At 48.4% G+C, this 25,193-nt stretch overlaps 12 protein-coding genes across 12 annotated transcripts; 5 read left to right on the top strand and 7 right to left on the bottom strand.

Moving 5' to 3' along the window:
• Positions 1-1,594: 1,594 nt before the first annotated feature.
• K444DRAFT_651689 (MFS general substrate transporter) lies at positions 1,595-3,318 on the bottom strand (the record flags this gene model as incomplete). The annotated part of the gene is made up of 4 exons (XM_024885731.1): positions 1,595-1,904; positions 2,062-2,625; positions 2,674-2,985; positions 3,041-3,318. 4 exons carry the CDS (start codon positions 3,316-3,318, stop codon positions 1,595-1,597), a joined length of 1,464 nt encoding a protein of 487 aa, XP_024739642.1.
• A 1,157-nt stretch (positions 3,319-4,475) lies between these two features.
• K444DRAFT_348710 (uncharacterized protein) lies at positions 4,476-5,003 on the bottom strand. The gene has a single exon (XM_024872087.1). It carries the CDS (start codon positions 4,827-4,829, stop codon positions 4,521-4,523), a length of 309 nt encoding a protein of 102 aa, XP_024739641.1. The 5' UTR covers positions 4,830-5,003; the 3' UTR covers positions 4,476-4,520.
• A 799-nt stretch (positions 5,004-5,802) lies between these two features.
• K444DRAFT_586039 (GroES-like protein) lies at positions 5,803-7,693 on the bottom strand (the record flags this gene model as incomplete). The annotated part of the gene is made up of 6 exons (XM_024877958.1): positions 5,803-6,348; positions 6,414-6,769; positions 6,823-7,054; positions 7,102-7,173; positions 7,230-7,462; positions 7,522-7,693. 6 exons carry the CDS (start codon positions 7,691-7,693, stop codon positions 6,064-6,066), a joined length of 1,350 nt encoding a protein of 449 aa, XP_024739640.1. The 3' UTR covers positions 5,803-6,063.
• A 379-nt stretch (positions 7,694-8,072) lies between these two features.
• Positions 8,073-9,246, bottom strand: K444DRAFT_651687 (NAD-dependent epimerase/dehydratase-like protein; the record flags this gene model as incomplete). The annotated part of the gene is made up of 5 exons (XM_024885730.1): positions 8,073-8,582; positions 8,634-8,847; positions 8,902-9,084; positions 9,128-9,146; positions 9,205-9,246. The coding sequence occupies 5 exons, from the start codon at positions 9,244-9,246 to the stop codon at positions 8,156-8,158; spliced, it is 885 nt and encodes a 294-aa protein (XP_024739639.1). The 3' UTR covers positions 8,073-8,155.
• Positions 9,247-9,762: 516 nt separating this feature from the next.
• K444DRAFT_661813 (uncharacterized protein) lies at positions 9,763-11,343 on the top strand (the record flags this gene model as incomplete). The annotated part of the gene is made up of 2 exons (XM_024886630.1): positions 9,763-10,129; positions 10,182-11,343. Exons 1-2 carry the CDS (start codon positions 9,768-9,770, stop codon positions 11,341-11,343), a joined length of 1,524 nt encoding a protein of 507 aa, XP_024739638.1. The 5' UTR covers positions 9,763-9,767.
• Positions 11,210-13,318, bottom strand: K444DRAFT_651686 (FAD/NAD(P)-binding domain-containing protein). Its single transcript, XM_024885729.1, has 6 exons — positions 13,013-13,318; positions 12,925-12,962; positions 12,850-12,871; positions 12,423-12,792; positions 12,063-12,361; positions 11,210-12,009 (listed from the first exon to the last, which is right to left on the bottom strand). Exons 1-6 carry the CDS (start codon positions 13,184-13,186, stop codon positions 11,371-11,373), a joined length of 1,542 nt encoding a protein of 513 aa, XP_024739637.1. The 5' UTR covers positions 13,187-13,318; the 3' UTR covers positions 11,210-11,370.
• Positions 13,319-14,403: 1,085 nt separating this feature from the next.
• On the bottom strand, positions 14,404-14,601 carry K444DRAFT_610752 (uncharacterized protein; the record flags this gene model as incomplete). Its single annotated transcript, XM_024879813.1, has 1 exon — positions 14,404-14,601. A coding segment is annotated over one exon (198 nt), but the record flags the coding sequence as incomplete, so codon positions are not given.
• Positions 14,602-16,004: 1,403 nt separating this feature from the next.
• On the top strand, positions 16,005-16,621 carry K444DRAFT_523996 (GCN5-related N-acetyltransferas-like protein; the record flags this gene model as incomplete). The annotated part of the gene is made up of 2 exons (XM_024874330.1): positions 16,005-16,053; positions 16,107-16,621. 2 exons carry the CDS (start codon positions 16,005-16,007, stop codon positions 16,619-16,621), a joined length of 564 nt encoding a protein of 187 aa, XP_024739635.1.
• A 47-nt stretch (positions 16,622-16,668) lies between these two features.
• Positions 16,669-17,787, bottom strand: K444DRAFT_524875 (uncharacterized protein; the record flags this gene model as incomplete). Its single annotated transcript, XM_024874390.1, has 1 exon — positions 16,669-17,787. One exon carries the CDS (start codon positions 17,785-17,787, stop codon positions 16,669-16,671), a length of 1,119 nt encoding a protein of 372 aa, XP_024739634.1.
• Positions 17,788-18,280: 493 nt separating this feature from the next.
• K444DRAFT_651684 (uncharacterized protein) lies at positions 18,281-21,412 on the top strand. Its single transcript, XM_024885728.1, has 3 exons — positions 18,281-18,778; positions 18,830-20,504; positions 20,552-21,412. Exons 1-3 carry the CDS (start codon positions 18,503-18,505, stop codon positions 21,211-21,213), a joined length of 2,613 nt encoding a protein of 870 aa, XP_024739633.1. The 5' UTR covers positions 18,281-18,502; the 3' UTR covers positions 21,214-21,412.
• A 275-nt stretch (positions 21,413-21,687) lies between these two features.
• Positions 21,688-22,563, top strand: K444DRAFT_473561 (HET-domain-containing protein; the record flags this gene model as incomplete). Its single annotated transcript, XM_024872909.1, has 1 exon — positions 21,688-22,563. A coding segment is annotated over one exon (876 nt), but the record flags the coding sequence as incomplete, so codon positions are not given.
• Positions 22,561-23,337, top strand: K444DRAFT_627614 (uncharacterized protein; the record flags this gene model as incomplete). The annotated part of the gene is made up of 1 exon (XM_024882826.1): positions 22,561-23,337. The coding sequence occupies one exon, from the start codon at positions 22,561-22,563 to the stop codon at positions 23,335-23,337; it is 777 nt and encodes a 258-aa protein (XP_024739631.1).
• Positions 23,338-25,193: the final 1,856 nt, after the last annotated feature.

Raw genomic sequence — 25,193 nt, 5'->3', positions numbered from 1 at the left:
TAGGAAAATTCTGCGCTACCCTAACATGCACAGTGGGCGAAACCAGGTGCGTAACAAGTCAGCGTATTCCGTTCCTGTACAGTGGGCGAACCAGGTACGTACAGGGCAGGACAAGCAGGTTTTCCTCTTAGTTTAACGTCAATTGCGGACGTTGATGTTCCAACTTACAAGCGTTGTTCGCTTGTTAGTTGACTGAAAAAGTCTTATTTTAGTATATTAAGTGAATATCTTTGTGGGCGGATTAAATCGGCTCCGTGATATCGATTTCCATTCCCCCCTATTCCAAGCGAGGGCGGGGAAGGGGGTGGTGAGAGTCGGCCATCGCTACATAAGCACGAGCACGCCACGCCAGGTCATAATGCAACAAAGTTTTGTTCGTTCTGTAGCGCTTGGTTGGGCCAGTTCCCCAAGCGCAGCGTACTGCGATAAATAATCAACACAAGCTATCCGCCAGCCTCAAGTTCAGATCAATGACCCTCGATCTCCGCTCTTGGCTGTTCCGTCCTCCGTCCACTCAATCACATCTCAAGAGGAGCTCGTCCCGTTCTTTGCATTGACCAGATTGTATAATGCAGCGAAAGGATCATCTTTGGAGTCGAAATGCCTCTCATATCTAGGAGGTTCAGAAGTCAGTATGTGTTGGACACTCAAGCAATTGTGCCGCTGACTCCATGCCATTGGAGACGGTCTTCGCAGTTGCGCTCCCCTCTATTGTCTCCAAGAATGCCAAGAAGCCATCAGTTCCTGCTGCAATTTGTGGCGTTGTCTGAATGCCCCCGTCTGCCACCCATCTTGCTTGTGGAATGCATTTGACCTTCGGTCCTAATGCGGGTGTCTCAGCCCAAGCTCTCTTGTTGGTGGTTGCATGCTCCCCAGGGAGAACACCGGTTCTAGCTGTATTCACAACCCCAGTACAGACAGTAGTCAGGTACTAAAGGGTTGGATAGCGCTCCTTCATGAGAGAGATCATAGCATTCAGTGTGGGAGGCGGTCCTCGCGAACCCATACATCCTGGAACAATCAAGACGTGAAGCGGTAGAGCAATCTGGAAAGTGTGAGTTGGAACAACAGACCCGGAAACTGTAGAGCTCACTATGTTCGTCCAGAAACACGTCCCTCGTTAGGGACTCGGTCCAATATTTTCAGTCTTCAATTCTTGAGAATGGTATAGAAATGGTGGACTCACATCTTCAACTCGAGTAGCTTCTCGAATATATACCTTGTGCCAAGCGCGGAGTTGAAATGAATCACAACACTTCAATTATGAAGTCGAGACTAAATATTTGGGTAGAGAACGTTTGAGTACGAATATTATTTCTGGCACAGCCTTTTATTTGTTAAACCCTGTGAGTGCAGCACCGAATGGTCACATGGCTTGCAATATATACCGTGTTAAAGGCCCTTCATTTGCGAAATTGAGAGGGATTGAGCAAGACGTACGATCCAGTCACGTACAGCAGAAATAGAGGTAAATCTGAGCAGACAGCCAAAGCAACAAGTGTTGACACCAACTAGATTGCTCTCCAGCTCAGAATTTCCGAATTCCAAAATATCAATTTCATTTCTGCAAAATTTGATTGTCTTACTTCGTGATTCAAAGTATATATCTGAACGTCGGTGCTCTATCCCCCATTTCACTCATCTCCTTGAGACTGTGACCCTTCTCATTCCCCTCTCTATCCCTCTGAGCATTTATTCTCGCATACTTCCACCTCAAAACCAACACGGCAATCATCCCCACAGAAACGAAGCCGATCTCGAACGCGTGCCCAAGTATATACTTCGGCTTATCATTAGCCCGGTAAAAATTGCTGGCCATAGCACCAGCCAAGTTTCCTGCTCCAATGTGAATGGCCATGCCAGCAGATCTTTTGTAGCTACCAGCGAGATTGTTCGACATCCAACTAAACCCAGAATCTCGGATTAGTATTGTCTTTTAAGGGTAGAGTTAGGATTGAGGCAGTGTCCTGTGAGTAGTTTACACCCAACAGCAGGTGGTGAGTAAAGAGCTCGCAAAATATGTGCAGTAGAAAATAATCCACCTAGAAATTGGGGACTTACCAAATGTTACCAGGGAACGCGGGATAGATTCCACAGGTTGCGATGAATACTCCGGCGTAGACAAGGCCGGGGAGATGGCCGTGGGCACTAGCTGCTATGGCGATGATGAAGCCGATCAGGATTGCGCACATTGGGATGAATATATAGAATGCTCGGCCGACTTTCGAGCGATCAGAGTACCATGCCGTGACGATAGTCAGGCAGGCGGCGGTGATATATATTGGGACGGTAAGAAGTTGCGCTGTTGATGACACATAGCCGAGCTCGTTGATGATGGTTGGGAGGAAAAGCGCGATCCCATAAAGTGGACAGACGATTCCCCAGTACATTAATAAACCCGTGTAAATTTGCCAGTCAGTGAAGGCAGCCTTCACAAAGTCCCAGTGAAAGGAATCAGTCTCGGCAACCATTTGACCAGAGCCTTCAGAACCTTGATATTTGAGTCGATGTACCACCCATGCCCGTTCTTCGATGGTGAGGAAGGAAACTGTATCTGGGAAATCGAATAGGACGAAGTATGCTGAGATGGCGATCAGAACAGTTGCAATACCCTCGAGGATGAAACTGTAGAGATTAGTTTCATGATCAAAAACTTTGCAGAAAGTAACTCACATCCATCTCCAGCCTTCCAAGCCTCCAACTCCATCCATCTTTGCAATAGCAAATGCTAGCAGACCCGAGAAGGCACCGGCGATACTTGCAGCACTGAAAAACAAAGCTTGTCGGAGTTGACCCTCTTTGCGGCAATACCACATTGTAATATAGTATGCCACTCCAGGAAATAGACCAGCTTCAGTAACACCGAGGAATATTCGGGCAATAAGCAGGCCGTGGTACGACTGAACGATACCCATCAGTGTCATCACAGTTCCCCAAGCAACCATGATACTTGGCAGCCATATTGAAGGACGAAGGCGCTTCAACCTGTTTAATATCGGTAAGCTTCAAGTACTCTCAACGATGAGGATGCTCAACTGACATCAGATTGCTGGGCACTTCAAATGCACAGTAAGTGAAGAAGAATACAGTCAAACACCAATTATACTGCGGTCCGGTCATATGCAATGTCTCCGTGAGGCCCTCAATCTTCGCATTTCCAATATTTCCTCGGTCCAAGAAACTTAAAAGGTACAAGAGCGCAAGCATGGGGAGCAATCGCAGGTCCATTTTCCGGAGCACGGCTTTCTCATCGACATGGCTGAAGTCCACATCGTCGCCTGCCCAATTCGGATCGTGATGGGTAAAAGTGTGGTGCATCTGGCCAGTAGCAGCTATTGGGGGTGCGGGGAGGGAGTCTGAGCCTTCATCCTGTGTTGGTAAGGACTTCTCCGAGCTTGAGAGGAGGACTTCGGACACCTGAGGTCGGACAGGGGATGACATTGTTGCACATGTGTAGAAAACCCAAAACGCACCAACGAAGCTGGCAACTCAAAGGGTCAAAGAATCCACTCATCTTATAGAAATTTATCAGCAAGGTCCTTCTGCTCGACTACCCCGCGCTTGAAACAGGGTCTCCATGACTTCACAGCATATGCCCAGAAAATAAAAGACCGAACCGTTCTAAAAGACCCACCTGCCAATTCTCATCAAGGAAGGTATTCTCTATGCAACCTATCACAAGGTGCTCAATTGAATCTCGGAGGCCAAAAATATGCGCCGTTGACCTCACTCCCCGCGATCTGCAAACTCCCGCCATTGACAGCTGCCGAAACAGTCAGGGGTTCGGCTCGAGACGAGCCAATCATGTTGGGGTGGTCTTTGTTTGCCGAATGAAGAGTTTCGCCACCTCATTCACCACTGATGCCTCTCGAAACACCTTGGCGGCATCAATATTTGCAACTTTACCGACTGCTACATGGCAGATTGGCGCCGTGGATTATTGGAGTGCTCAATAAGCCATCGCCGCCCAGCCGCTGTCAGCTAAGGCATGGTACAATCGCTTCGGAAGCAAAAGAAGCCCAAATGTCGAACGCGTTGTAGCTGCACTTGCAATGGTCTCATGGGTGCCATGAGAAAGGCGGTGATGCCCAAGTGGGGGATTGAGGCTTCCTTGAGGCTTCCTAGTTGCGTTGATCAAGTTGATTGAGGCAATGAGAGACGAGTTGTCTTTTCGTGCTGGTTTCACAGCGAAGGAAATTTCCGAGAAGCCCACGTGACACAATGTGTCAACGGCGTTGAGGTCTGCTGTTTCCGCTTGGAGAAAGATTGAAATTGTATTTGCGGATGTGTTCTATAGTCAGACGATTCTAGAGTTGGGAATTCACTATCAAATGAACGTAATTCCCTGGAAGCAAACAAAGGTGTCTCATAACCCAAACGCCTCGGGATATTCAATCCAACTTCGACCGATGCTTAAGGAGAATATTTGACGCAAGTCGCATATATTTTTGCCTCCAAATATTCATCATAGTCTCATCCAAATCATGTGTCTGCCTCCCGCTTCAATACCCATCTCGACTTCAGGGGGCTTCCAAGTGAACGAAATCATTCTCCTGAGGTTGGCCAACTGCCGAATCTCTGTTCTTGTTGCTCTTTGCTGACGGCACCTGTTGATTTTGAGGTACCACGGCTAGGCCGGGCAAATGGATGCCAAAGATCTCGAGCGTGCGGCGGATGAGAAGCCAAGCCATGACGACAAAAATGTTGAACCAGAGTTGTGGATTTAAGAGACCCGAAGAGTATGCTCGCACTCTGTTCGCAAGACAGAAGATTCGCAATGGGTTTCGGATGTACTTCTTCGACCTCTGTACAATATCCCGGGCTAGCATGCGCCCTCGGCTGAGTAGCTGGAGGTAATTTTGCTGATTCGGGAGGTTGAGATTCGTGGAATTGTAGGGTATAAAATTGGAGATGAAGTCTTTGAAGTGCGGGAGCTCTGGGAGGGAAGTGATGTATATCTTTACTCCAGGAAATCGCAGGTCTTTAGTGACTGCCGAAGAATCGCAGGAGTAAACGATGACGTGGACGTGTGTTTCGTTCTCGCACACATCCTAGACAACTTTCAGCTTTTGTTTTTACGAGCCTTGTGCATTTTCTTGCCTGAGCTACATCTTGCTTATTCTCCGAGAGATATGGTTTTGTGGAGGAAACCATTGGGACTTGATTATTGTCTATAAGATGCAGAGTTCGAAGGCACAAATTTTTATGCTGTGCATAGGACACCGGGACTTATACCTGTCGAGTTCAAAGTTGTGTAGCGCTGGCAGGCAGTTCCTGCCCTCAGTGTCCTCCACTTCTTCTCAAGGAAGGAATTGTCGTATCGGGGACCGGTTTGGACGCCCAGGGAAAAGATACCCCACGCCCCGTAGTTCCATTGGTCTTCACTTACGCTCCTTTGGGGCCCATCGGAAGTTGGGTGTCTTCGCCAATGGGTCCTTGGGTCAACCCGAAAGCGAGGCGCCAATGGTACCGCACTACTGGCACCGGGATGAACTGGTGGTCCCGAGCTGGGGACACGTGCAGGCTTGTCAGTGGGAGGACCGAGCCGTCGGCATGGGGTTTCATCGAGAAGCGGGAACGCCCCATTTTGCTTGGGACGATCCTGCACTGCTTGACATGGGTGGTTGTTTCTGCAAGTCTCATTTGGTAGAGGCACGTAGCGGAGTCCTTATCGCGAGAGAGTTCACTTCTGAGGGTCACTCGCTTCTGCAATGAATGCAATTACAAACCATTGGCTGACAAACTCTTCGCTGAGTGGCGAGGTTTTGGACGCCAATGAGACAACACGATGTGCATACACGGAAGGCGATGAGTTCTCCATGACCTGACTACAATCTATAGAGTCCAGATCCAATAAATCGCTCATTTGGTGACGCTGATGTCTAATGTCTTGACACAAGTGGACTGCTAACCATTTTTGCCCCGGAAAAATGCAAGAACTTAAAATATAGGCTCAACTCATTGGTCAGGTCTTACGGAAAGAGCAAAACTACATTGGCTCCCGAATACTCAACCGCCTGCTCCTGCTTGTACTGCATTCTTCAATTCCTTTCAGCCCCACAACTACTTGCTGTACCTTGTTAAGCTGGGACTACCAGCGCATGGCGGTGCGGAAAACTTGGTCTCGACGAAGACTTTCTGCATCCCGTCTTCCTTTTTCTCGAACTTGTAGTAGATCTGATCAAGCTCCTCCATGCTCACTCTGTGGGAGACCATCTTAAGCGGATCGATCTCGCCGCTTTCGATCATGCCACAGAGCTTTTCCCAATACATGTGAACTGGCGCTTGGCCGTTACCAATCAATCTGATTCCTCGTTCCATGAGTGATCCAATGTTGAAGTGGTTCGTCTGGCATCAAAAGTTAGTAAAGGCCACCGAACCCCATTGTACTTGATGCCCCCGATTATACTTACAAAGCCAACATAGACACCCGTGATACCACAACGGCCAAAATTCTTTACAGACGTAATCATCTCGTTGACGATTTCCGAGGTGTCTGTCTCCATACCAAGCATAAGCTCAAAGTAGTGAGCCCATCCTTTGGCATACTCGCCGGCCACACACTCGAGAGCGATATCCGGACCTCTTGGTGCCATCTCCTTCAACTTCGTAGAGACGGATGTTCCACGAGGCAGACCGCTGTAATCGAGAAGTTCAACCTTCGGGTATTTGGACTTGACATATTCCAACCTCCAATTGTTGTCAATCATGATGACTCTTGAAGCACCATTGATAAAAGCGAACTCTGCACACATCTGCCCAATTGGACCTTGTTTACTTGTGTCAGTCTTGCATCAAACACGGGGAAAGGTTGGGACCTACCAGCACCCCAGATCGCGACAACATCTCCTTTCTCGACGCCCGTATCGACAACGCAGTTCCACGATGTGCACAAAACATCTGACAGGTAGAGCCCCTTCTCATCAGGGACACTCGCTGGGAGCTTGAGAAGGTTGACGTCTCCGTATGGAACTCGGACGTACTCAGCCTGCCCACCAGCGAACCCTCCCGTGAAATGGCTGTATCCGAACATGCCTGCAGTTCTTCCTCCATACTTTGGGCGCTGTTAGCCAATGAACTATTTGGAAACGCATGACTTACCATGCCATTCTCCAAGGTGTTCGAATTGGTCTTCTCGCATTGGGAGCTTTGCTTCTTTTTGCAGTAATAGCACTGCGACAGTCAGCTCCGATGGTGGATGAGATGTTCCGAGATTCAAGTCCACATACTTCTCCACATGCAATCTGGAAGGATGCAACAACTCGATCCCCTTGCTTCAGTCCCTTGACAGCGGGGCCCATAGACTCGACCACACCACAAAACTCATGGCCAAGGATATCTCCCTTCTCCAGCTCAACCACAGTACCATGCAGCAAGTGCAAATCACTCCCGCAGACCGTACTTCCCGTGACCTTCAGGATGACATCTCTGTCTTCCACGACGCGGGGCTTTGGAACCTCGTCTGCACTGCGTGAGACTTCCGCGGCGTCACAGACACGAATCTAAGACAGAGACACTTACGGACTTCCACTTTGTTCTTGCCCATCCAGACTAATGCCTTCATCGTCTCGCCGCTAGGGTCAGCATATTTGGCCCTGTCTCGGGCCGGGTTCGTGATGTCTTGCTCGGTGGTCGCATTAGTGTCATGGCCGATGACCTTCTCCAGAACCGCCGCTGCTTGACTCAATGCCATTGTAAACTTTGATTATTGAGATATACTGAGGGAAAGTGTATCATCTGAATCAATTTGTGAATGAGAATTGAGTGAGGAAAATTAAGATATTTGAAGTGAAGTGTGCTCTTATTTTCAAAATTCTTACGTCACGATATAGCGACGTCACCCGATTTCCTTCCGTGATGCCTGTACAATTTCTACTTGTAAGATCACAACACTATAAATCAAGTAAGCACCAAGAGGCAGGCGAAACGGCAGTCATTGCTGTAAGAGGAAAATGGGGAGATGTATGGTTGCGAATATGAATATTTTAGTCAATCTGGGAAGAATGTTATGGTGGCGTCGGTGGGTTGTCCACCGCAAGTGCTTCAAGTTCCTCACGAATCAACACATAAATGCAGTCACAAATATTTTATTAGCCTGCACGATACTTCAGTGAACCTCACAAGTGCAGAGTAGTATCCATTTTACACCGTAGATCTAGACATACTTCTTCCAGTCATGAACATCCTTGTATCCCAACACCTCCCGGATCTTCCTATTGCTCAACGGCGCCTCATGCTCCCCCATCTCTCTCGTAATTTTCGTATTCGGACACTCCTTCGCCAGGAACTCCTTAGTTGTCATCCCCTTGACCGTAATCGTATTATTGGTAGCATTGAAGACTTGGAATCCCAACTCGCTCTTCTTGATCGCCAAGTCACAGATCTGTCCCAAGTCTCTGGCATCGATATAACTCCACGCATTTCTTTTACGAGAAGTGGGATTGGAGAGATACGCGGGGAAGTCTTTCGCATACTCATGTGGTTCGGTAACATTTCCAATTCTAAGAGCGTAAATGTCGTTTTTAAAGCGTCTGGCGAAGGTTCGTGCTGTTTTCTCACCGCAGATCTTGGAGAGTGCGTACCTGGAAGATTGTCAGTTGGTGAAGTCATGTGATATTGAAAAGTGGCCGTACGAGTCTTCAGGATCAACGTCATAGTCTTCTTCAAGAGGGAAGGAGTGATAGTCCGCATCACCTTGGGCGAAGCAAACACCATAGGTTGTCTCGGAAGAGGCTATGATGATTTTCTTGACGCCTAACTTACAAGCTGCTTCGACCACATTATAGGTGCTTCGAACATTGGCTTGGAAGAGCTCGGAATCTGGTACAAGCATGTTGCGTGCGTAGGCTATAAATATCAGTCGGTTTGACTTATTGCTGCTGTTGTGTGTACGGTACGTACCGGCGAAATGGATGACAACACCAGGAGGTCCAGGAACTGGTCCATCTGCGTAACCAGACATGTTGAAATGACTGGTCAGAGCATTGAAAACTTGTCCGGAATCGGTGAGGTCTGTCTTGAGGGTATAGACATCCGCTGATGGGTCTGGGAAAGGCACGAGGTCGAGATTCAGGACTTTGTGGCCTTTACTCAAGAGGTACGGTTATCACATGTCTTCCAGCTTTACCGCTTCCCCCTGTAAAGACCTGAAGTTTGTCAGCTTTCGTTCCTCGAGGATTACACAGGCTCCCAGTGCTCCCTCACAATCTTCTTGCCACTAGCCACGGTAGGGTTGGTGTTCGACATCTTACAGATTTCTGAAAATCACAAACTAAGGAGAATTGAATGGATTTAGAAATTCTTTGCGGAAAACCCCCAATTATGGGAGCTTTAAGGCTTCGGAGTTAAAGAGATCACCGTCGCCAATTAAAAAGCAGTGACATGTCTTTACGTCAGTGAGGCAACTGAGGGGTTCCAGCGGGGTAATTGCGACCGAAGCCCCTGAAGAGCGGTGAATATTAGCGAGGTTTTCTGCCACTGGGAAAGTCTTCAGCGTTTGATTTTCTTCATCCTTCATCTAAGAGCTTCTCAAAAGTTATTTCCCTCCAAAAGAAGAAAACTTCTTTCCATTGGAGTGCCAAGTGCGCAAGTTGTGTGGCAGCAACCAATCCTTCAAACATTTCGAGTTCCACTGCATGAGCTGAAAATGGCAAGCGTAACCACTTTTCTTCAAGTCAAAAGCTACGAGATTGCTTTCAAATTATTATGTATTATTACGTATCCTTATTATTTACAAGTTCTGGTATATTACCTACCTGTAGTGCGATATGGAGCTTAACCTCGTAGTCCCAGTCGAGCCCGGAGCAATGAGAGAGAAAGGAGACGAAGAAATCAAGGGAAGGCTGTGGCGCGTGACCGGCCCTCACAGCCCTGAACAAATCAAGCACCTCAAATTTCACTGTATCTCCTATGTTTGGGGGTCAGGCACTGAAGAACCTGGAAATTTTTTCGATTGCAAGAGACCGATCTCAGACAGGACTCGTCTGGCTCTCGAGGCTGCGATCAAGGCTGCTGAGCTATTGAAACGTGAAGATTTCAGGCCCCAAATTGAGAAAGTCGAGGCTTTCTGGATAGATGCCTTGTGTATCCCACAGTTGGAAGGAGAATCACGACAGGCTACTCTTGAGAGGTATGTCCAGGACAGGGCCAACCCTTCTTGCGGACTCGCTGATCTCCCATAGCATGGGTTATATTTACAGCTCGGCAGTATCCGTGATCATCGTGCTCCAAGGGCCCATTTGGAATATCATCGAGACAGCAGCTGCCGGGCAATCACCTTCCCCCTTCCCAGCGTCCGAGCTTCGAGCCCTCGAGCAAGATAAATGGATCAGTCGAGTTTGGACGTATCAAGAGCTCGTCAACGGAGCAGACACTTACTTCACTACTACCAATCCTGGCGTTGGGACTCCTGTTGTCCAGGTACAGCGATTCTTGAATTGCGTTGGAGCCTCGTTGAACAGGTGGAAGAAAGAGAATGAGCAGGGAGAGATGGGAGTCTTGGACAACTTCCCTCATCTCAGCATCCTCGAAGAGGCATTAGGAGATATGTTAATGAGCGGATATCTAGAGCGGACTGCTTTGGGTATTCTCTCCAACATTGGGCTTCGAGATCTCGATGTCAATTTCCCCCAGAACAGGCTCCTGGCTTGCCTTGGTGCATTGACTAAGGAAGCCTCCTGGGGTGCTGCATCTAATAGTCTGGAAAAATTGGCAGATAAGTTGATGGAATTGTGTGAAGCAAGGAATGACTACTCATTCATCTATACATCAGATGAAAGGAGCGACGAGATGGGGCTGAGGTGGCGGCCAAATTCGAATGGACCAGCACATTTGATCCCCGTTATCAACTGGTATAGCTCAATCCCAGCATTCGATCTCATTGGGACGACACAGAATGCACATGGGGACGAGGGTGGATTTTGGCTGGACAACTTGATTCGACTCCGACCCTCTGCGAGCATCGATCCACACGCGGTTAAGCAGATCGAAAGATATCTCTTTGGTTACCATGAACCCGATAATCCGACCCACATACAGATCGGGATATTCAAACCTGGGATTGGGGAAACTCCCGACTGGAGAGAAGATCTGTTGAAATTTCTTCTCAAGATTGGGTTTACCGGATGCCGTGAACCTCAGATCTGTGAGATGGGATTGTTCTATTCCCAAAGGGACATTCGGGATCTTGAAGAGGTAGAGCTATTCGCTGCTTCTAGCATTGTTTGGAAATTTGGGAACCCAGGGCTGGCGCGATGGAAGGAACATGGGATAGTAAAGTATTGTGCTGGCGTCTACGCTGGGCGCTTGAAGCAGGAGCAAGCCGAGTCAGTATTGATGATCTAAAATTCCACACCTAAGATCAAGACACCATTATGGAGAGGCTTCGTTTGGTTTTATCCCATACACCTCCAGAATCCGTTTCGCAACTCCTTCGCCGGATAAATACCCACCGGCAGCAGTCCCGCACTCATCAAACGGCGCTGTATGCTCACCTGCAAACCATAACCTCCTCTCTGGGACCCCATTTCTTATAGCTTCCATGTCGCCATCAGCATCCGTAATTCCAACCTGGAAATTACAATAACTTCCATATCCAGACAGTTCATCTTTCTGCCACTCGCTCGATAGAAAAGCCTTCGGTGTGCAAGCTGAATTTTCAATGGAGTAATGAGGCAGGAGTGAGTAATAAGGCTTGTAGAACTCATCGAGGAGCTTATAGTGTTCTTCATCGGATTTTCCGTGCACAAGGTTGACTATGTACTCTGAGCATTCGCCGTAGATGTAGAAGAGCATCGTTGGCCGTCGATTTGCAGGTGAGAAGGCGGCGAGATCCCAGAATTCTTGAGGCCAGCGTTTGGGATTTGTTTCCGGAGAGTAGCTGGGCGAAAGCCAATGTATATTGCTTGCGAAGGTGTCTTCTGCGTGTGCTTTTTGATCGGGCGAGAGACTTGAATTTATTTGCTTCGTCGGAGGATCAAGCCAAAAGGCTTCTGGAAAGGTGATGAAGACCTACAGTCTCCGTCAGTGTTCGCCCCGAATCAGGTAAGCTTACTCAAACTTACTTTCTCAAGATGTCCCACTGAGATTGCATCGATACCTGCCAAAAGTCTGGGTGGTAATGAGGGCTTGAACATCTCCTTGTTCCGCTTCAGAAATCCCAAAGGAGTAGTCATTAGCACCTCATCGAAGGAGAAGCTCTCCCCTTTTTCTGTTTTCAGAACCACCTGACTATCCTGGGTTTCTCTTTCAGCCGTAAGTACTTCCACAATTCTTACCCCCAGTTTTACAACTGCTTTCTCGAGCGGGATCCTTGCAATCTCCGCCAGAATAGCTTTGTGATTACCCTCTACAAAAGTTTCCTCTTCAAATTCGTAGCAAAGTCAGTGACCACATCAAAAATTTGATAGGATCATATATCTCACCTCCACCACAACATTCTTCTAACCAGGCGTATCTCAAACTCTGCTGGGTAATCGGCTCACCAATATAGCAACCCCACACATGCGACATTTGCAACAATAACGCCTGATCTTTCTCATCAGGCAAATTTGCTTTTGCCTTTTGTTTGATGAAGTCATACAAACTTTCGGTTTCATGAATGGACTTCCCTTCTTTTAGACTATATTCAAACCCTTCTGCGATGATCTCCCACAGAAGAGTTGAAAGCTTTTCTGATTTCTCGTCTGGAAGGAGTTTCCCGAAAGCATCATATATTCTTTGCTTGTCGTTCCAGCGGTGAAGAGTTGTATTCGTCTTCTTTGCCAGATCGAGCATAGGTTGTCTCCCTCCAGCCTGTGAGTCGCATATTAGCTCTGGTGGAATCAAAAAGAGGGGTCAAGGAGATCCTACTGTGTGAATCCAATTTGGACCTCTGATATCTTGTCAAATCTTGAGCCTTTTGAGGGAAGCGTTAGATCGACTCACAAATCAACACTATATCCCAGCTTATCACTTTGGCAAATCTGTCGAGGATTGTTAGCTCTCTGACTTAGGCTTAGGTAAAGGTACTCGCTCTTCCACCAATTCTATCTCTGGCCTCTAAAATGGTAACTTGGAAGCCATTCTCGAGGAGGACCTCAGCACATCTAAGCCCCGAAATTCCTGCACCCACAATACCAACATGGACTTTTTTTGAGGACATGGTATCGGGCGGGCTTTTGGTTTGTCTTGAGCAGACGAACCCCATTTTCGAGACTCTGAAATTCAGATGGGCACGATGAGCGAGGGCTTAGGAAGGAAAGAAAGGTTTCCTTAGGAAATACTCATAAGTAGTGCAATGATTGTGAATGAGCTGAAAAACTAAGGAGATGACTCTGACGCTCTTCTAAGTTGACAAAATTCAAAGCAAAGAATATCATGCCATCTTCCTCCACTTATAAACAAGGCTGCGTGGCTTGAAATGGCGACCTGTCAAAACAATTTTGGTTGGTTATACCGTTCCAAATTAGGGAGTCCAGGGCGACCTATTGTGGGGCACGATCCCAGCGTCTTGAACCCCACTTTGGGCCGCTCGATCAGGCAGGTACAACCTTGCCTCCAGTCGAGGATTTGCACTTGTGAATTCGAAGCTTTTAGAACATTCCATATTAAAAGGAATGCTGAGGAGACCGGTGGAAATTAGTAGGATTGGAACAGTCCTCGTCCCAAAGGACTCTGTAAGCCATAAAGAGACCCATGTTGATCGAAGATTGGAAGAGAGCCTAGCTGGGATAAGGCTGAACAATTTGAAGTATACGGCAAAGACATGCGGTATCTTGGTGATAAGAACAGACTCATTAGAAAGCACTGGAGACAAGAAGCAATGGCTGGGTGTCTCGGAAAGGAACTTGACCCAGGCCCGCCGGCAAAGTAATATAATGTGCCGGATTGCAATCCTGTAACTTTTTCTAAAAGTCGAAGGATATCCCCATTGACTGATGGATGTGTTCTTGTGATCATGTTGGTTGACATTGAAGGGAGAAGAGTGATGGAGTTGGATTTAAGATTCAAGTGCCAAGCTCGTTCCTGGGGAAATGTTTCAACCCCGCCTGCGCCCTTCACCCTGTCAATACAGTGGTATGCAAAAACTCCCTGTTTTAGCGCGTTTTTGACGAAAAGCGGTACACTTAAAAATGGGTGCACCAAAAGTTACCTAAATCATTTTCAACCACCAATTGCTCCACCAAACCACGTCCAAATTAGATGAGAAGTAGATCAATTTACTCCCCTGAAGTATCTCTTGCTAATGATAAGAGCAGATTATAGCTCCTTACCTAAGCCCGCGCGCATCGCGGCCATCTACGATCTTCTCGCACAACCCGTGCAGAACCGGGAGCTCCTTGAGCAGTGGTACGATAATTTCGATTTTGGATGGGAAACAGGGTACTCCCGTAGTGTTTTTATGGCTGGGGAAGACTTCGATTATTATAATGGATAACTGTGGTATACACTGGAGTCAGAGGGTGCTTGATATGTGCCAGAAGTGGGAGGGGGGTGGGGAGGGGGGGAATCTGGATATATTAGTTGCTTCCCTATTGCCCAATTTTGAACCCAATTAGGGGGGGCTTTCGCAATATTAAGTCTAATATGCGAGGGAATTGCAGGAAAGTCTATGGGAAGTATCTAAACTTTGGAAATTACCTAATTAATACCATTTGGAGGTTTGGAGGTTTGGACGGGGGCTAGAAAGGCTGGAGGGCATTTCTATAATTCAGGATATCGGAATTTCCCTGTAGAATTAGTATGAAATCAATGAAATCGCCATACTTAATATTACTTAAAGTTCTGGTGATTTTAATATTACAAAAGGTGGTTCCAAAATCACTTGTTACTTTACTAGAGAGCCGACATTGATACTAATTAAAAAATACCACGGTTCTTAATAACCACAACTGCTATTAAAAAAACGAAAGCTGATTTAGAATCGTGGGAAATAGCTCTTTTAATTATTCTAATATAAAAAAATCCTACGGCATGGTTGCAAAAATATTTAGTATAAGGGAAAAACTCCAAATATAGACAAACTCGACTAAAAACAATGACCACAACACCAGTAATAACTCTCTTCAAAAGAGCCTAAAATCCTGTAATCTGATTGGTCCATTCCTCGCCTCCCTAAACCAGTGATACGTGGAAATCAAGGGGGCAGCTCGTTAACCTCGATTCTAAATATCATTCTCCCTACCCCCCAATCGCCTTGTAATCGTCATCCAATAGCCCAGAACTTATAAACTCTTAATAATCCTGCTTTTGTAAGTTGCCTATATCCTGGTAGAAGCTAATTTCGTCTTCAGGGTACGTACTAAAGGCAATATCTGGTCGAATCGAGTCTTCTGCTTGGATGTCCGGAATAGTGCTTTGGAATGGGGCTGTCGAATGGGGCTTTCGAATGGGGCTACTATATTAGCAATCGGTGCTACTAAGTACCTATATTCAATATAAAACACTAATTAGCTTCTGAATTCCATATAGTATACCAAAGGGAGACTTTAGCCTTCATAACAAGGAGAAATCCCCATACTAGTACCCGATTTTTCCATCGCCTTTAGCTATTTTAGCTCAGCCTTCTCCTCTAATATTATAGATATCAAATTACTAATATCTGCCCATCGATATTAATAAAAAAAGGGCGAATTGGTTCGTAGACAGGGGAGAAGTTGGGTTTGCTAAGAATTCGGCTCGATGTGCAGGCTCAATAGCTACAAATTCGGGTGAGGGAAGGAGGGGGTGGATCGTAATCTGATTATATCATTAGCAAGAGCTACTTCAGGGGAGTAAATTAATCTACTTCTTACCTAATTCGGACGTGGTTTGGTGGAGCAATTGGTGGTTGAATATAATTCAGTACCATTTTTTCAAGGTACCACTTTTCGTCAAAAACGCGCTAAAACAGGGAGTTTTTGCATACCACTGTACCAACAAAATTTTCATCTGACCGCCACCGTTAATTGAAAACATAAAAGGGTATTCCCTCTCATTTCCTTCTTTCCCCTTCCTCTCCTCTTCAACATTTGTCCTAATCTACAATGGCACCCTCCCACGAAGGCGTCGTCGTCCGCCATGCACGGCGTGAAGGTTAGACTACCCCTCCACCCCTCCCCGCGTCAACAGCTCACAAGGTACGGCAGATGTCCACACAATCCTCCAACTAATCCAAGAACTCGCCGACTACGAAAATGAACCTAATGCCGTAGAAGCCACGCCTGAATCACTCCTCAATACCCTCTCCTTTGCGCCCTCAGGCCTCGTTTCTCCGGACAACACGACTCAGTCAACCGGCGATCCGATTTCCCCCACACGGCCTGCACGATGTCTGCTACTCTTTACGCCGTCTGGCGAAGCTGTCGGAATGGCTCTTTATTTCTATAATTACAGTACTTGGAGGGCGAGAGCTGGGATTTACTTGGAGGATCTGTTTGTTCGGGAGACTGTAAGAGGGAAGGGGTATGGACAGAGATTGTTAGGGGAATTGGCAAAGGAGTGCGTGGCTATGGATGCAGGGAGGTTAGAGTGGAGTGTGTTGAAGTGGAATACGCCGAGCATAGAGTTTTACGAGAGGGTTGGTGCAAAGGCTCTGACGGAGTGGCAGACTATGAGGGTTGAGCGGGAGGGATTGGAGGAATTGGCGAAGAAGGCAGGATAGAGAAAGATATAGACAAGTGATGGCGTTTGGCAGTTTTTGAGAAGAGTTTATACATTTGTTGCCATTGTTTCCTTCAGCAATCTTGCTTGCCTGGCGGCCTGTCGTTCCCTTCGTTCCCTGACCGATTTTTCACGGTCAACTGGTTGTAGTTCTGGTAGGCTCGGTAGTCCTTCGAAAAGCTCCATATCGCTCGTAGAGGGTTGTGTAAGAGTCCCGCTAGCGATTAATGATTTTCCGGAGCCCCATGTTACTGTCCACTTCTTTGTAACTTCGTCTTGTGATATGGTCGGTGTTAAGGACCAAATGAGGGCGTAGAGTCTACGGCGGGCTCGAGTAGGAGGAATTCTATAGTTTTCGTTGAGAACTTCCTCCCGGGTCTTGGTTTGGACCTTCAGTCCTCGTTGTGGATCGAATGTGGCGCCCTCAATCTGTGCAGCTTCGCTTCTGAGTTTAAGTTGGAGGTATCTGTATGCCATATCTTCTTTCTCATCCTTCTCCTCCACCGGCCTGGAGCGCCGCCTGGGAAACTCATCCAGAGGTATCTTCCCCAAAGCAAGATCTTGAAGACGGTCCCACTCATGCTGGGGAACTGGCGGCAGCAGTTTATCGAGAGTTTGGGCCCACCACTTCCGCCACATCGAATCTTGGAGCTTCTGTGTCGGCGCATGACCCCATATTGTTTTCTTCGGTATCTCGAGCTGTCGGATTTTTGATTTGATGCTGTCCTTCGGGTGATTCCTCCTTTGGCTCTCAATGAAAGCAGTCACTTTAGGATTTGGGTTCTGGTTGAGTACTTCCTGGGCTTTTGGACTCTCGATGAGCTCCTTCACAGCAGAGTCATCTTTCGGAAGAACGCTTTCATCGGGTCGAAGAAGGTCCTTTATCAATTCACGCCTTCGACCCCCAGCACGCCCATGTGTTTGCATGAGCACCTTCTTGAGGTCATCCAAATCCCCATGGCCTGCTCTTTCGAGACAAACCGCAGTCGTTCTGGCTCTCTTCACTCTGTTCTTTGTGATGTGTTCGGGGCTGGACCTCGGGCGGTGCTTTCTGAATCGTCCCACAACATCGTTGTGCACATTGATCCGGGCATAAGAATCTGGGAGGTAGGTGATTGCTCGGAGAAGCCTTCTGTAGATGTGAAGAACTTCGGTCGAATCTACCATTTTGGGAGTTGGCGGATTTCAGATCACCACGGCATCTGCTATCAAGTGTATGACAGCAGACGGTTGCCAACAAACGGCAGTGCCATTGGCCGGCGGTGTTGTGTTTGCGTTTGAAAGTTTGTGATGCTGGAAAACAATAAGTTGAACAATATTTATGTTTCCTTGGCATAACTATGTTTGCCTTAGATCTAAGGCATGTTAATGAAAGTCGCGCCAGCCTACTCTTCAGACGCGTGTGCGCCATAAGTTTGCAGTCGGTTGAGGTTTCCAGTCTGGCTAGTAAAGGGTCCAAAGAAAGATTTAAAAATGAAGCACTGCAACTGAATCCCAAAATCCTCAATCCACCGCCTCTCTACAACTCATTGTTCGATTGTTCACGGACCGACGCCTGCATATTTCGTGCATCGAACCGTTTTAGTCCTCGCGAAAATCGCGTCCTCCCTCGGCTCAGGCGAGATTTCATTGGCTTTCAATCCCCCCCACCCCTCAAAACCACTTTACACCTTCTACGCGCTCGATACACGAACACGTCCTCTTCCCTTGCTGGCCCAAATCAGCGCGTTCGTCTCTTATCGCCATTGCTTTGCCTTGGGCGGAGAAGAAGAGTCTGTCCTCGACTGCGACGACTTCTATCTCGCGCAGCCCTCTTCCTCAATCGACCCGGTGACGCGATACCCTCACCTTTCCAAAGCGCTTCCATTCTAGATTCACCCTTATGGCATCGACGACGATTACTACGAACCCTCAACCCCTTTCCACCACGTCGCATTCCCGTCAGAATCACCTCAACCACGCTCGCTCGCTCTCCTCTGCCAACGTTGTATACGAGGACCAGGACTCGCCTATTACCCGACCCAACCCCTCGATGTCGTTCAGTATGAGCCAGGGCTCCCAAGGGAGCGGCTTGATGATGCAGCCCGGAGGCCCGTTTCGACAATCTGATAGCTATAGCGGAGTCAATCGCAGAAACGATGCTCCTCAAATATACTCTGTGCGCACTTTTCTGACATCCATCATAAACCCCAGCTGATTAATGGAATAGGCTATATACTCAGGAGTTGACGTCTACGAAATGGAAGTCAATAGTATCGCAGTCATGCGTCGGCGCAAGGATAGCTGGTTGAACGCAACTCAGATCCTGAAGGTTGCTGGCATTGAGAAGGGAAAGCGCACAAAAGTGCTGGAGAAGGAGATTTTGATAGGAGAACATGAGAAGGTTCAAGGGGGATATGGAAAATATCAAGGCACCTGGATCAAATTTGAGAGAGGCGTCGAGTTCTGCAAGCAGTACGGCGTCGAGGAGTTGTTGCGCCCTCTCTTAACGTACGATATGGGTCAAGATGGAGGTGTCGCAGGAAGAGGTGGAATCGACACACCCACAAAAGAACAAGCTATGGCTGCTCAGAGAAAGCGTTTATATAATTCAGGGGTTGACAGCAGGTCAAGCGGCCAATCCGGAACCTTTTTCAAGAATATCTCGAGTACGGCATCACATGCGGTTGCGGCGATCAGCAAAGCACGCTTCGATTCACCCGGCCCACGAATGCGGAACGGCAATACCACTCGCCCTTCAAGCTTCAGCAGGCAATCTTCTCAACAACATCTTGGTTCACAAGAGTCGGGATTCCCTGGAGGCTCTCAGCAAAGCATGCAGAGCTATGCCTCAGGTGACAGCTTCACCCTAAATGGAGCAGACTCCGCATACGCAACTCAATATTCACACACAGGCCGTGATGACGCACGCAATGGAGACTTTGAAGAACCCCCAAGGAAGAGGATGAGGCCTTCCCCAAGCTTGAATGATGGCCAACAGGGCATGAACGATGGTTACTATGGAATGTCGATGCGGGAGGCGTCTCCTACGGAGCCCAACGAGTCTTTCGTCTATCATTCGCAACATGGCCAAGGTGACGATGTAATCATGCCTCTTGTTCCACTCCCACTCGCCACGGACCGCACGAAGGATCTCTTGATGTCACTATTTACCACGGAAGACGATTTCACAAATCACAAAGCCTTCACTACCTTGACGGCTCGGGAACTTGATGCGCCAATCGATAATAGCAGCAATACTGCACTCATCTGGGCTGCCACGCTTGCTAGAGGTCCTCTTCTGAAAGCCTTGATTGATCACGGTGCGAGTATCTTCCGTGTAAATGCCACTGGGGAGACGGCGTTGATGCGTACTTGCTTGGTTACAAACAACTACCAACAAATGTGCTTCCCAGATATCCTGGAGCTTCTTGGCCCGACAATCGAATTCCGAGATGCTCGTGGTCGAACTGTGTTGCATCACATAGCCGTCACTTCAGCGGTCAAGGGCCGAAGTCAATCCAGCAAGTACTATCTTGAGTCTCTACTTGAATTTGTCGTCCGTCAGGGCAGCGCGCCAAACAGCCAGACGTCCTTCAACCTTGGCTCCTCTTCCCAGAGGTCAATCGGCATTGGTCGTTTCATGTCTGAAGTTGTCAATATTCAAGATAAGTCAGGCGACACCGCTTTGAACATCGCGGCCAGAATCAATAATCGCAGCATTGTTTCCCAACTCATGGAGGTTGGGGCCGACGCCTCGATCCCGAACAAGTCAAACCTCAGTCCTATTGATTTTGGTGTGGGCGATCCAGCGGATTTTGAAGCTCGATCTAGCGAGGAGTCGCGTGTACTAGGCAAGCCAATGGACACGGATGTCAAGGAGAGTAGTAGTGAGATCATCTCTGGTAAGTTACTACTAACCTTGAACTGTGGTCTTCCCTAACAAGTATAGCAATCACGACTTTGGTAACGGAGACGGAACAAGAATTCAGCAAGGAGATGGACAAGAAGCAAGCTGTGATCGATGATCTTCATATGCAACTGCGGGATGCTTCCGGAGAGTTGGGTGAACAACGCCGACGCTTGGACGCTCTTCAAGCAGAGATGAACGAGCGAGAGTCACGGAAGCGGAAGGCATCCAATCTCATGAGAGCATACGAAGAGGAAGGGTCACGTCTTTCACAACTGCAAGCACAATACGGCCAAGTCAACGGCGATTCTAACGCGCAAGTAGGGGAAGCAGACACTGGTCTAGGCATTTCTCCAAAGGCAAGTCCGGTCCTCTCCAAGGTCACATCCGATCACCAGGGCCTAACAATTGGTGGTACCGACCGTCAATTCCTGGCTTCTGCTCTCCCGCCACTGGCTGTCCTTCGGGCCAGAGTCAATGCCTACGCTGAAAACAACAAAGCTCTGGAAGCAAACGTTCGTGGTTTGCAAAGTAAGAGCTCGGAGCTGGCCAACAAGTATCGGACGATTATCGGTCTGTGCACTGGTGTTGAGGATACCAAGGTCGATGAGCAACTGGACAATCTGTTGCGCGCCGTGGAGAGTGAACCGACTGATGTTGAGCTTGCCCGAGTCCGAGATTTCTTGCTGCGCATTGAGAATTGAGTGATAAGTCTGACTGCATTTGTCAAGGTGTTTGGGGCATTTGAACATAGGCATGATTGCATTTGATCGGTGCATACATCTCTGTTGCGTGCATCGAGTGGAGATGTTGGTGTAAAAATAGTTGTGTTGGACATGAAACTGCGATGCCTGCTTGATAATTATAGATCAGCAGCACGGAATCAGAAAGAAGTAAATACCCACCCGGTTTATATAAAGGTGTGCCAAGAAATGAGGCTGTACAAAGAGCTCCCCCCCCCCCCACCCCCCCCAACCCTCCAAGGCTGAAAGTTCAGTGGCCCGCTTAATTCCCCAGCCTTGTGATTTTCCACGCCCGTCTAAGCTTTCGGGTTCATAGCCAGAGCCTCGATCTAAGTTCCTATCCCTTGTTAGAGCTTCTACCAAATTCGGGACTCTTTTCAAGCGAATATCGCGTTACACGTCAGACTAGATACCGTTTTTGGCGTCTTTACCACCATGCGGCTTATCAATGTGTCTTCCATGAGCGTCGAGGAGTTCATCGGGCGGAACATTCCTCCATACGGCATCCTATCTCATACGTGGGAAGGCAGCGAAGTCTCATACGATGAGATGAGAGTCGGAACGGCGAGGAGCAAAGAGGCGTTCCACAAGATCGAGATGGCTTGCAAACTAGCCTCGGGAGATGGGCTGGCCTACGTATGGGTAGATACGTGCTGCATCGATAAATCCAGTAGCGCTGAACTCACCGAGGCCATCAACTCGATGTTTGTATGGTACAAGCGCGCGGCCGTTTGCTACGTCTACTTGTCCGACTTGAAATCTTCTGCGGATGTCTCGACGGCACTGGAGGACTGCAGGTGGTTCTGGCGGGGATGGACTTTACAAGAGCTCATCGCGCCCCAAAAGGTCAACTTCTTCGATCAGAACTGGCAATTCAAGGGCTGCAAGAACCGTCTCTTGAAGGAAATCTCTGATATCACGGGTATTGGCTCAACTGTTTTGGACCATCTTGCCCCACTGTCTTCAATTGCGGTCGCAACGAGACTGTCGTGGGCAGCCGACAGAAAGACCACAAGAGAGGAGGATGCCGCATATTGCTTACTTGGCATATTTGATGTGAATATGTCGTTGCTATACGGAGAAGGAACGAAAGCCTTCAGGCGCCTCCAAGAAGAGATCATCAAAGCTGACTGCGACCTCAGCATTTTCGCTTGGGAGGCGGAGCCGAGCCAGAGTCGCCGACCTGGCCGTCGGTATTCGGGCATTCTTGCGGAGTCTCCAAAGGAGTTCTCAGGCTGTAGGGGCATCATCAAGGCGAATAAATCCACTTTTCACACAGACTTTTCGATCACGAACAGAGGAATCCGCATGCATACTGGCCTCTTAAAATTCCGGATAGGTTACAAAGACCATCTGCATGTCCAAGACCTCGGCTGCTCCATGAAATACGCTGGGTCCTCTCGTCTTGGGGTTCAGCTAAGGAAATGCGGTCCAGACATGTTTGTACGGGATATACAGTCTTCGCTGGTAACTGTCCCGTCGGTACCATTGGACGCTTCCCTTTATAGAACCATCTATATACTCTCAAAACTTCCCGAAATCCCACATCTGCCCCATAGCCAAATGCGCCAGCGAGAGAACGACCTTATCATCAGCTGTCGCACCTCTGCAATGCAGATTCTCCTCCCACGAGGCTTTAGAAGCTACGATGCCAGCCCAGCGAGTCATTTCGACGAACACGACGAGTTGTTCTTCACCACAGGCAACGCATGCCAGAGTTGGTGTTTTATACGATTCGAAGGTGAAAGTTTGCGCAAAGGAATAACAATCAGCGTGTCTTGCTTCTTCTTGTGTATAAACTGGAACAGCCGGCCACAAGAACTAGTTTCCACCCTCTTCAACGGGAGTAGCTGTGACCCAATTTTGATATCTCAGTTTATCGCGGGAGTGGAGCATGAACAACACAACAGAATGCCTCCGGCAATGCGTGACCTGGATGTGTTTGGCATCCCAGTGCAGGATAGTGTGGTCTTAAAGGAAAGGGGCTCCACGTTGAGGATATCGCATTCTATACGGAAAGTTCTCCAACCAGATGTCTGTAACAATGAGATGTACCAAGTGGACATCACTTTAGCAGACTCTTGACTACACAGGAGGCTGCAACGTACTGGAGGAGATCGCCGCACGGGCGACTTGGGAGCAATATGACTGACGACGCCTGGTAGGAAGCTTGCGCCAGCTTCATCTTCTCAAGGCTTACTGCGGCAATTTTGGCCCTTGAGCTCGAAGCTCGTTGGTCTGATTTGAGACAAGGATGCAGGAAATAGGTCCGAGGAGTGGGACGTGGCCGGAGACCCCAGCTTCGATAAGGTGGACGGGGAAGTTGGAGTGGACAGACAGGGTTGAGCCCTTTTGCCGCGTACCGTAAGTTTCAACTGCGACTCAACCTGTGAGGTCGAAGCTTATGCGAGACAGCAAAGAAGAAACAAATCATGGCATAATAGGACCAAGAAATTGGAGGGGGGCCGAGATCACGAGATATTTGCAGATTTGATTCGGATGAGCAGAGTATATTCAAGTTTGGGCCGAGACTGTTAAGGTCTTGAATCTTCAGTGCGTCCCGAGTCATGCACTTGGCAGGTGATGTGAAGTCGACGGATATATTGAAGCTAAGAATACAGATGGGATCACATGAGTAGGCGACTGATGGCTGCCGCATATGCTAAGAGAGGATGAATGATAAGAAACGACCAATTTTGTGATGTCAATAAAAGGGATTTCTCCACAAAACTACCCCGGAGGCGATAATGCAATGTACCACAGAATAATAGAGTTGAGCTTCTTTGTCAACAGAGCTGGGGTTCCCAGCCCCCAGAAGAGAGAAGGACGCTAGAAGCACGCTAGAAGTTTCCTGGTGCGGGACGAGGAGGGGCAAGAGATAGCTGATGCAACTGTGAGAGCTTGAGCTGCACGATTTGATAACAAACTCCCAGGTTGACGGCTTGCTAGCGGAGATTCCTCTCCCGTCACACAGAGAAACACGCTAGAAGCTTTCTAGAAGCCTTCCTTTCGCGGGATAACTCGAAGCTAGCGATAACTAATGCAGCTCTGAGAGCTTGAGCTGCACGCTTTGATAACACAGCTCCAGGTTGATGGCTTGCCAACGGACATTCCCCTCCCGTCACACAGGGAAGCACGCTAGAAGTCTTCCAGAAGCCTTCCTTTTGCGGGATAACTCGAAGCCAGAGATGGCTGATGCAACTCTATCCTGCATGAATTGGCGCCTTGTGGCACAATAGTCATCCTGCCTTTGCCTCTTTTGATGCAGCTGATGTTGGACGATGGGGAAGAGGTGCCGACGGGAAAGCCACCGTCGGCGACTGACAGGGGTGGGTCGGAGTGAGTTGCTTCCTTCTAGAAGCACGCTAGAAGGCCATTTCCCCGCGCTAGCGTTCGAATTTCAGCGAGATGGAGGGGTGTGGAGATGCGGGATTGGTCTGGGCAAAGCTTGAGGTGTTTGTGGAGCAAGGAAGATGGCGTGATGGCTGAAGAGGCGGGGAGGGGATGTCGGGATTTGCTTGCGCCTTTTGCTGATGACGTTGGGAGAGCGTCCGGGAGATGCATGCAGATGCCGGTGCTGAATGTCCAAGTATCGAAATTGATAGCGAGACGAGGAGCGGGAGACATCGAGATAGAGTTCCAGTTGGTGAGCGAGCTTTACTCTGGCAGGAGGTGCGATCATGTCCTTAACGCTCATTGCTCCTGGTTTCGATAGATATCGAGATCCTAGCACGGGACGCCGACGAGTCAGGCACCGCTGTCATGAGAGATATCATTTTTGGATATGCATGAAGTTTCATGGATGTCAAGGGAGCTCAGTGGAAACACCAATCCCCTTCTCTCTCGTGTGCTCGCCTCCTGTACTCCTGCCCCACACCAGGGAAGAGCTTTTCAAGTGACAGCATCTAGACCTCGCCAGAAGCCAAAAACGGCTCTGTGGA

This window comes from Hyaloscypha bicolor, assembly GCF_002865645.1.
Source record: "Hyaloscypha bicolor E unplaced genomic scaffold K444scaffold_53, whole genome shotgun sequence".
Classification (NCBI taxonomy): Eukaryota; Fungi; Ascomycota; class Leotiomycetes; order Helotiales; family Hyaloscyphaceae; genus Hyaloscypha; species Hyaloscypha bicolor.
This window is presented reverse-complemented; position numbering and strand designations above follow the sequence as displayed.

What these genes read in the sequence shown, in the direction of transcription:
- K444DRAFT_651686 (XM_024885729.1), bottom strand. Translation starts at nt 13,186, where the DNA reads ATGGGGTTCGTCTGCTCAAGACAAACCAAAAGCCCGCCCGATACCATG. An exon ending in GTCCAAATTGGATTCACACA is followed by an intron (nt 12,793 to 12,849) that starts GTAGGATCTCCT and finishes TGCGACTCACAG; the next exon opens with GCTGGAGGGAGACAACCTAT. An exon ending in CAGTGGGACATCTTGAGAAA is followed by an intron (nt 12,010 to 12,062) that starts GTAAGTTTGAGT and finishes CGGAGACTGTAG; the next exon opens with GTCTTCATCACCTTTCCAGA.
- K444DRAFT_348710 (XM_024872087.1), bottom strand. Translation starts at nt 4,829, where the DNA reads ATGCTAGCCCGGGATATTGTACAGAGGTCGAAGAAGTACATCCGAAAC.
- K444DRAFT_651684 (XM_024885728.1), top strand. Translation starts at nt 18,503, where the DNA reads ATGGCATCGACGACGATTACTACGAACCCTCAACCCCTTTCCACCACG. An exon ending in ATGCTCCTCAAATATACTCT is followed by an intron (nt 18,779 to 18,829) that starts GTGCGCACTTTT and finishes TTAATGGAATAG; the next exon opens with GCTATATACTCAGGAGTTGA. An exon ending in TAGTAGTGAGATCATCTCTG is followed by an intron (nt 20,505 to 20,551) that starts GTAAGTTACTAC and finishes TAACAAGTATAG; the next exon opens with CAATCACGACTTTGGTAACG.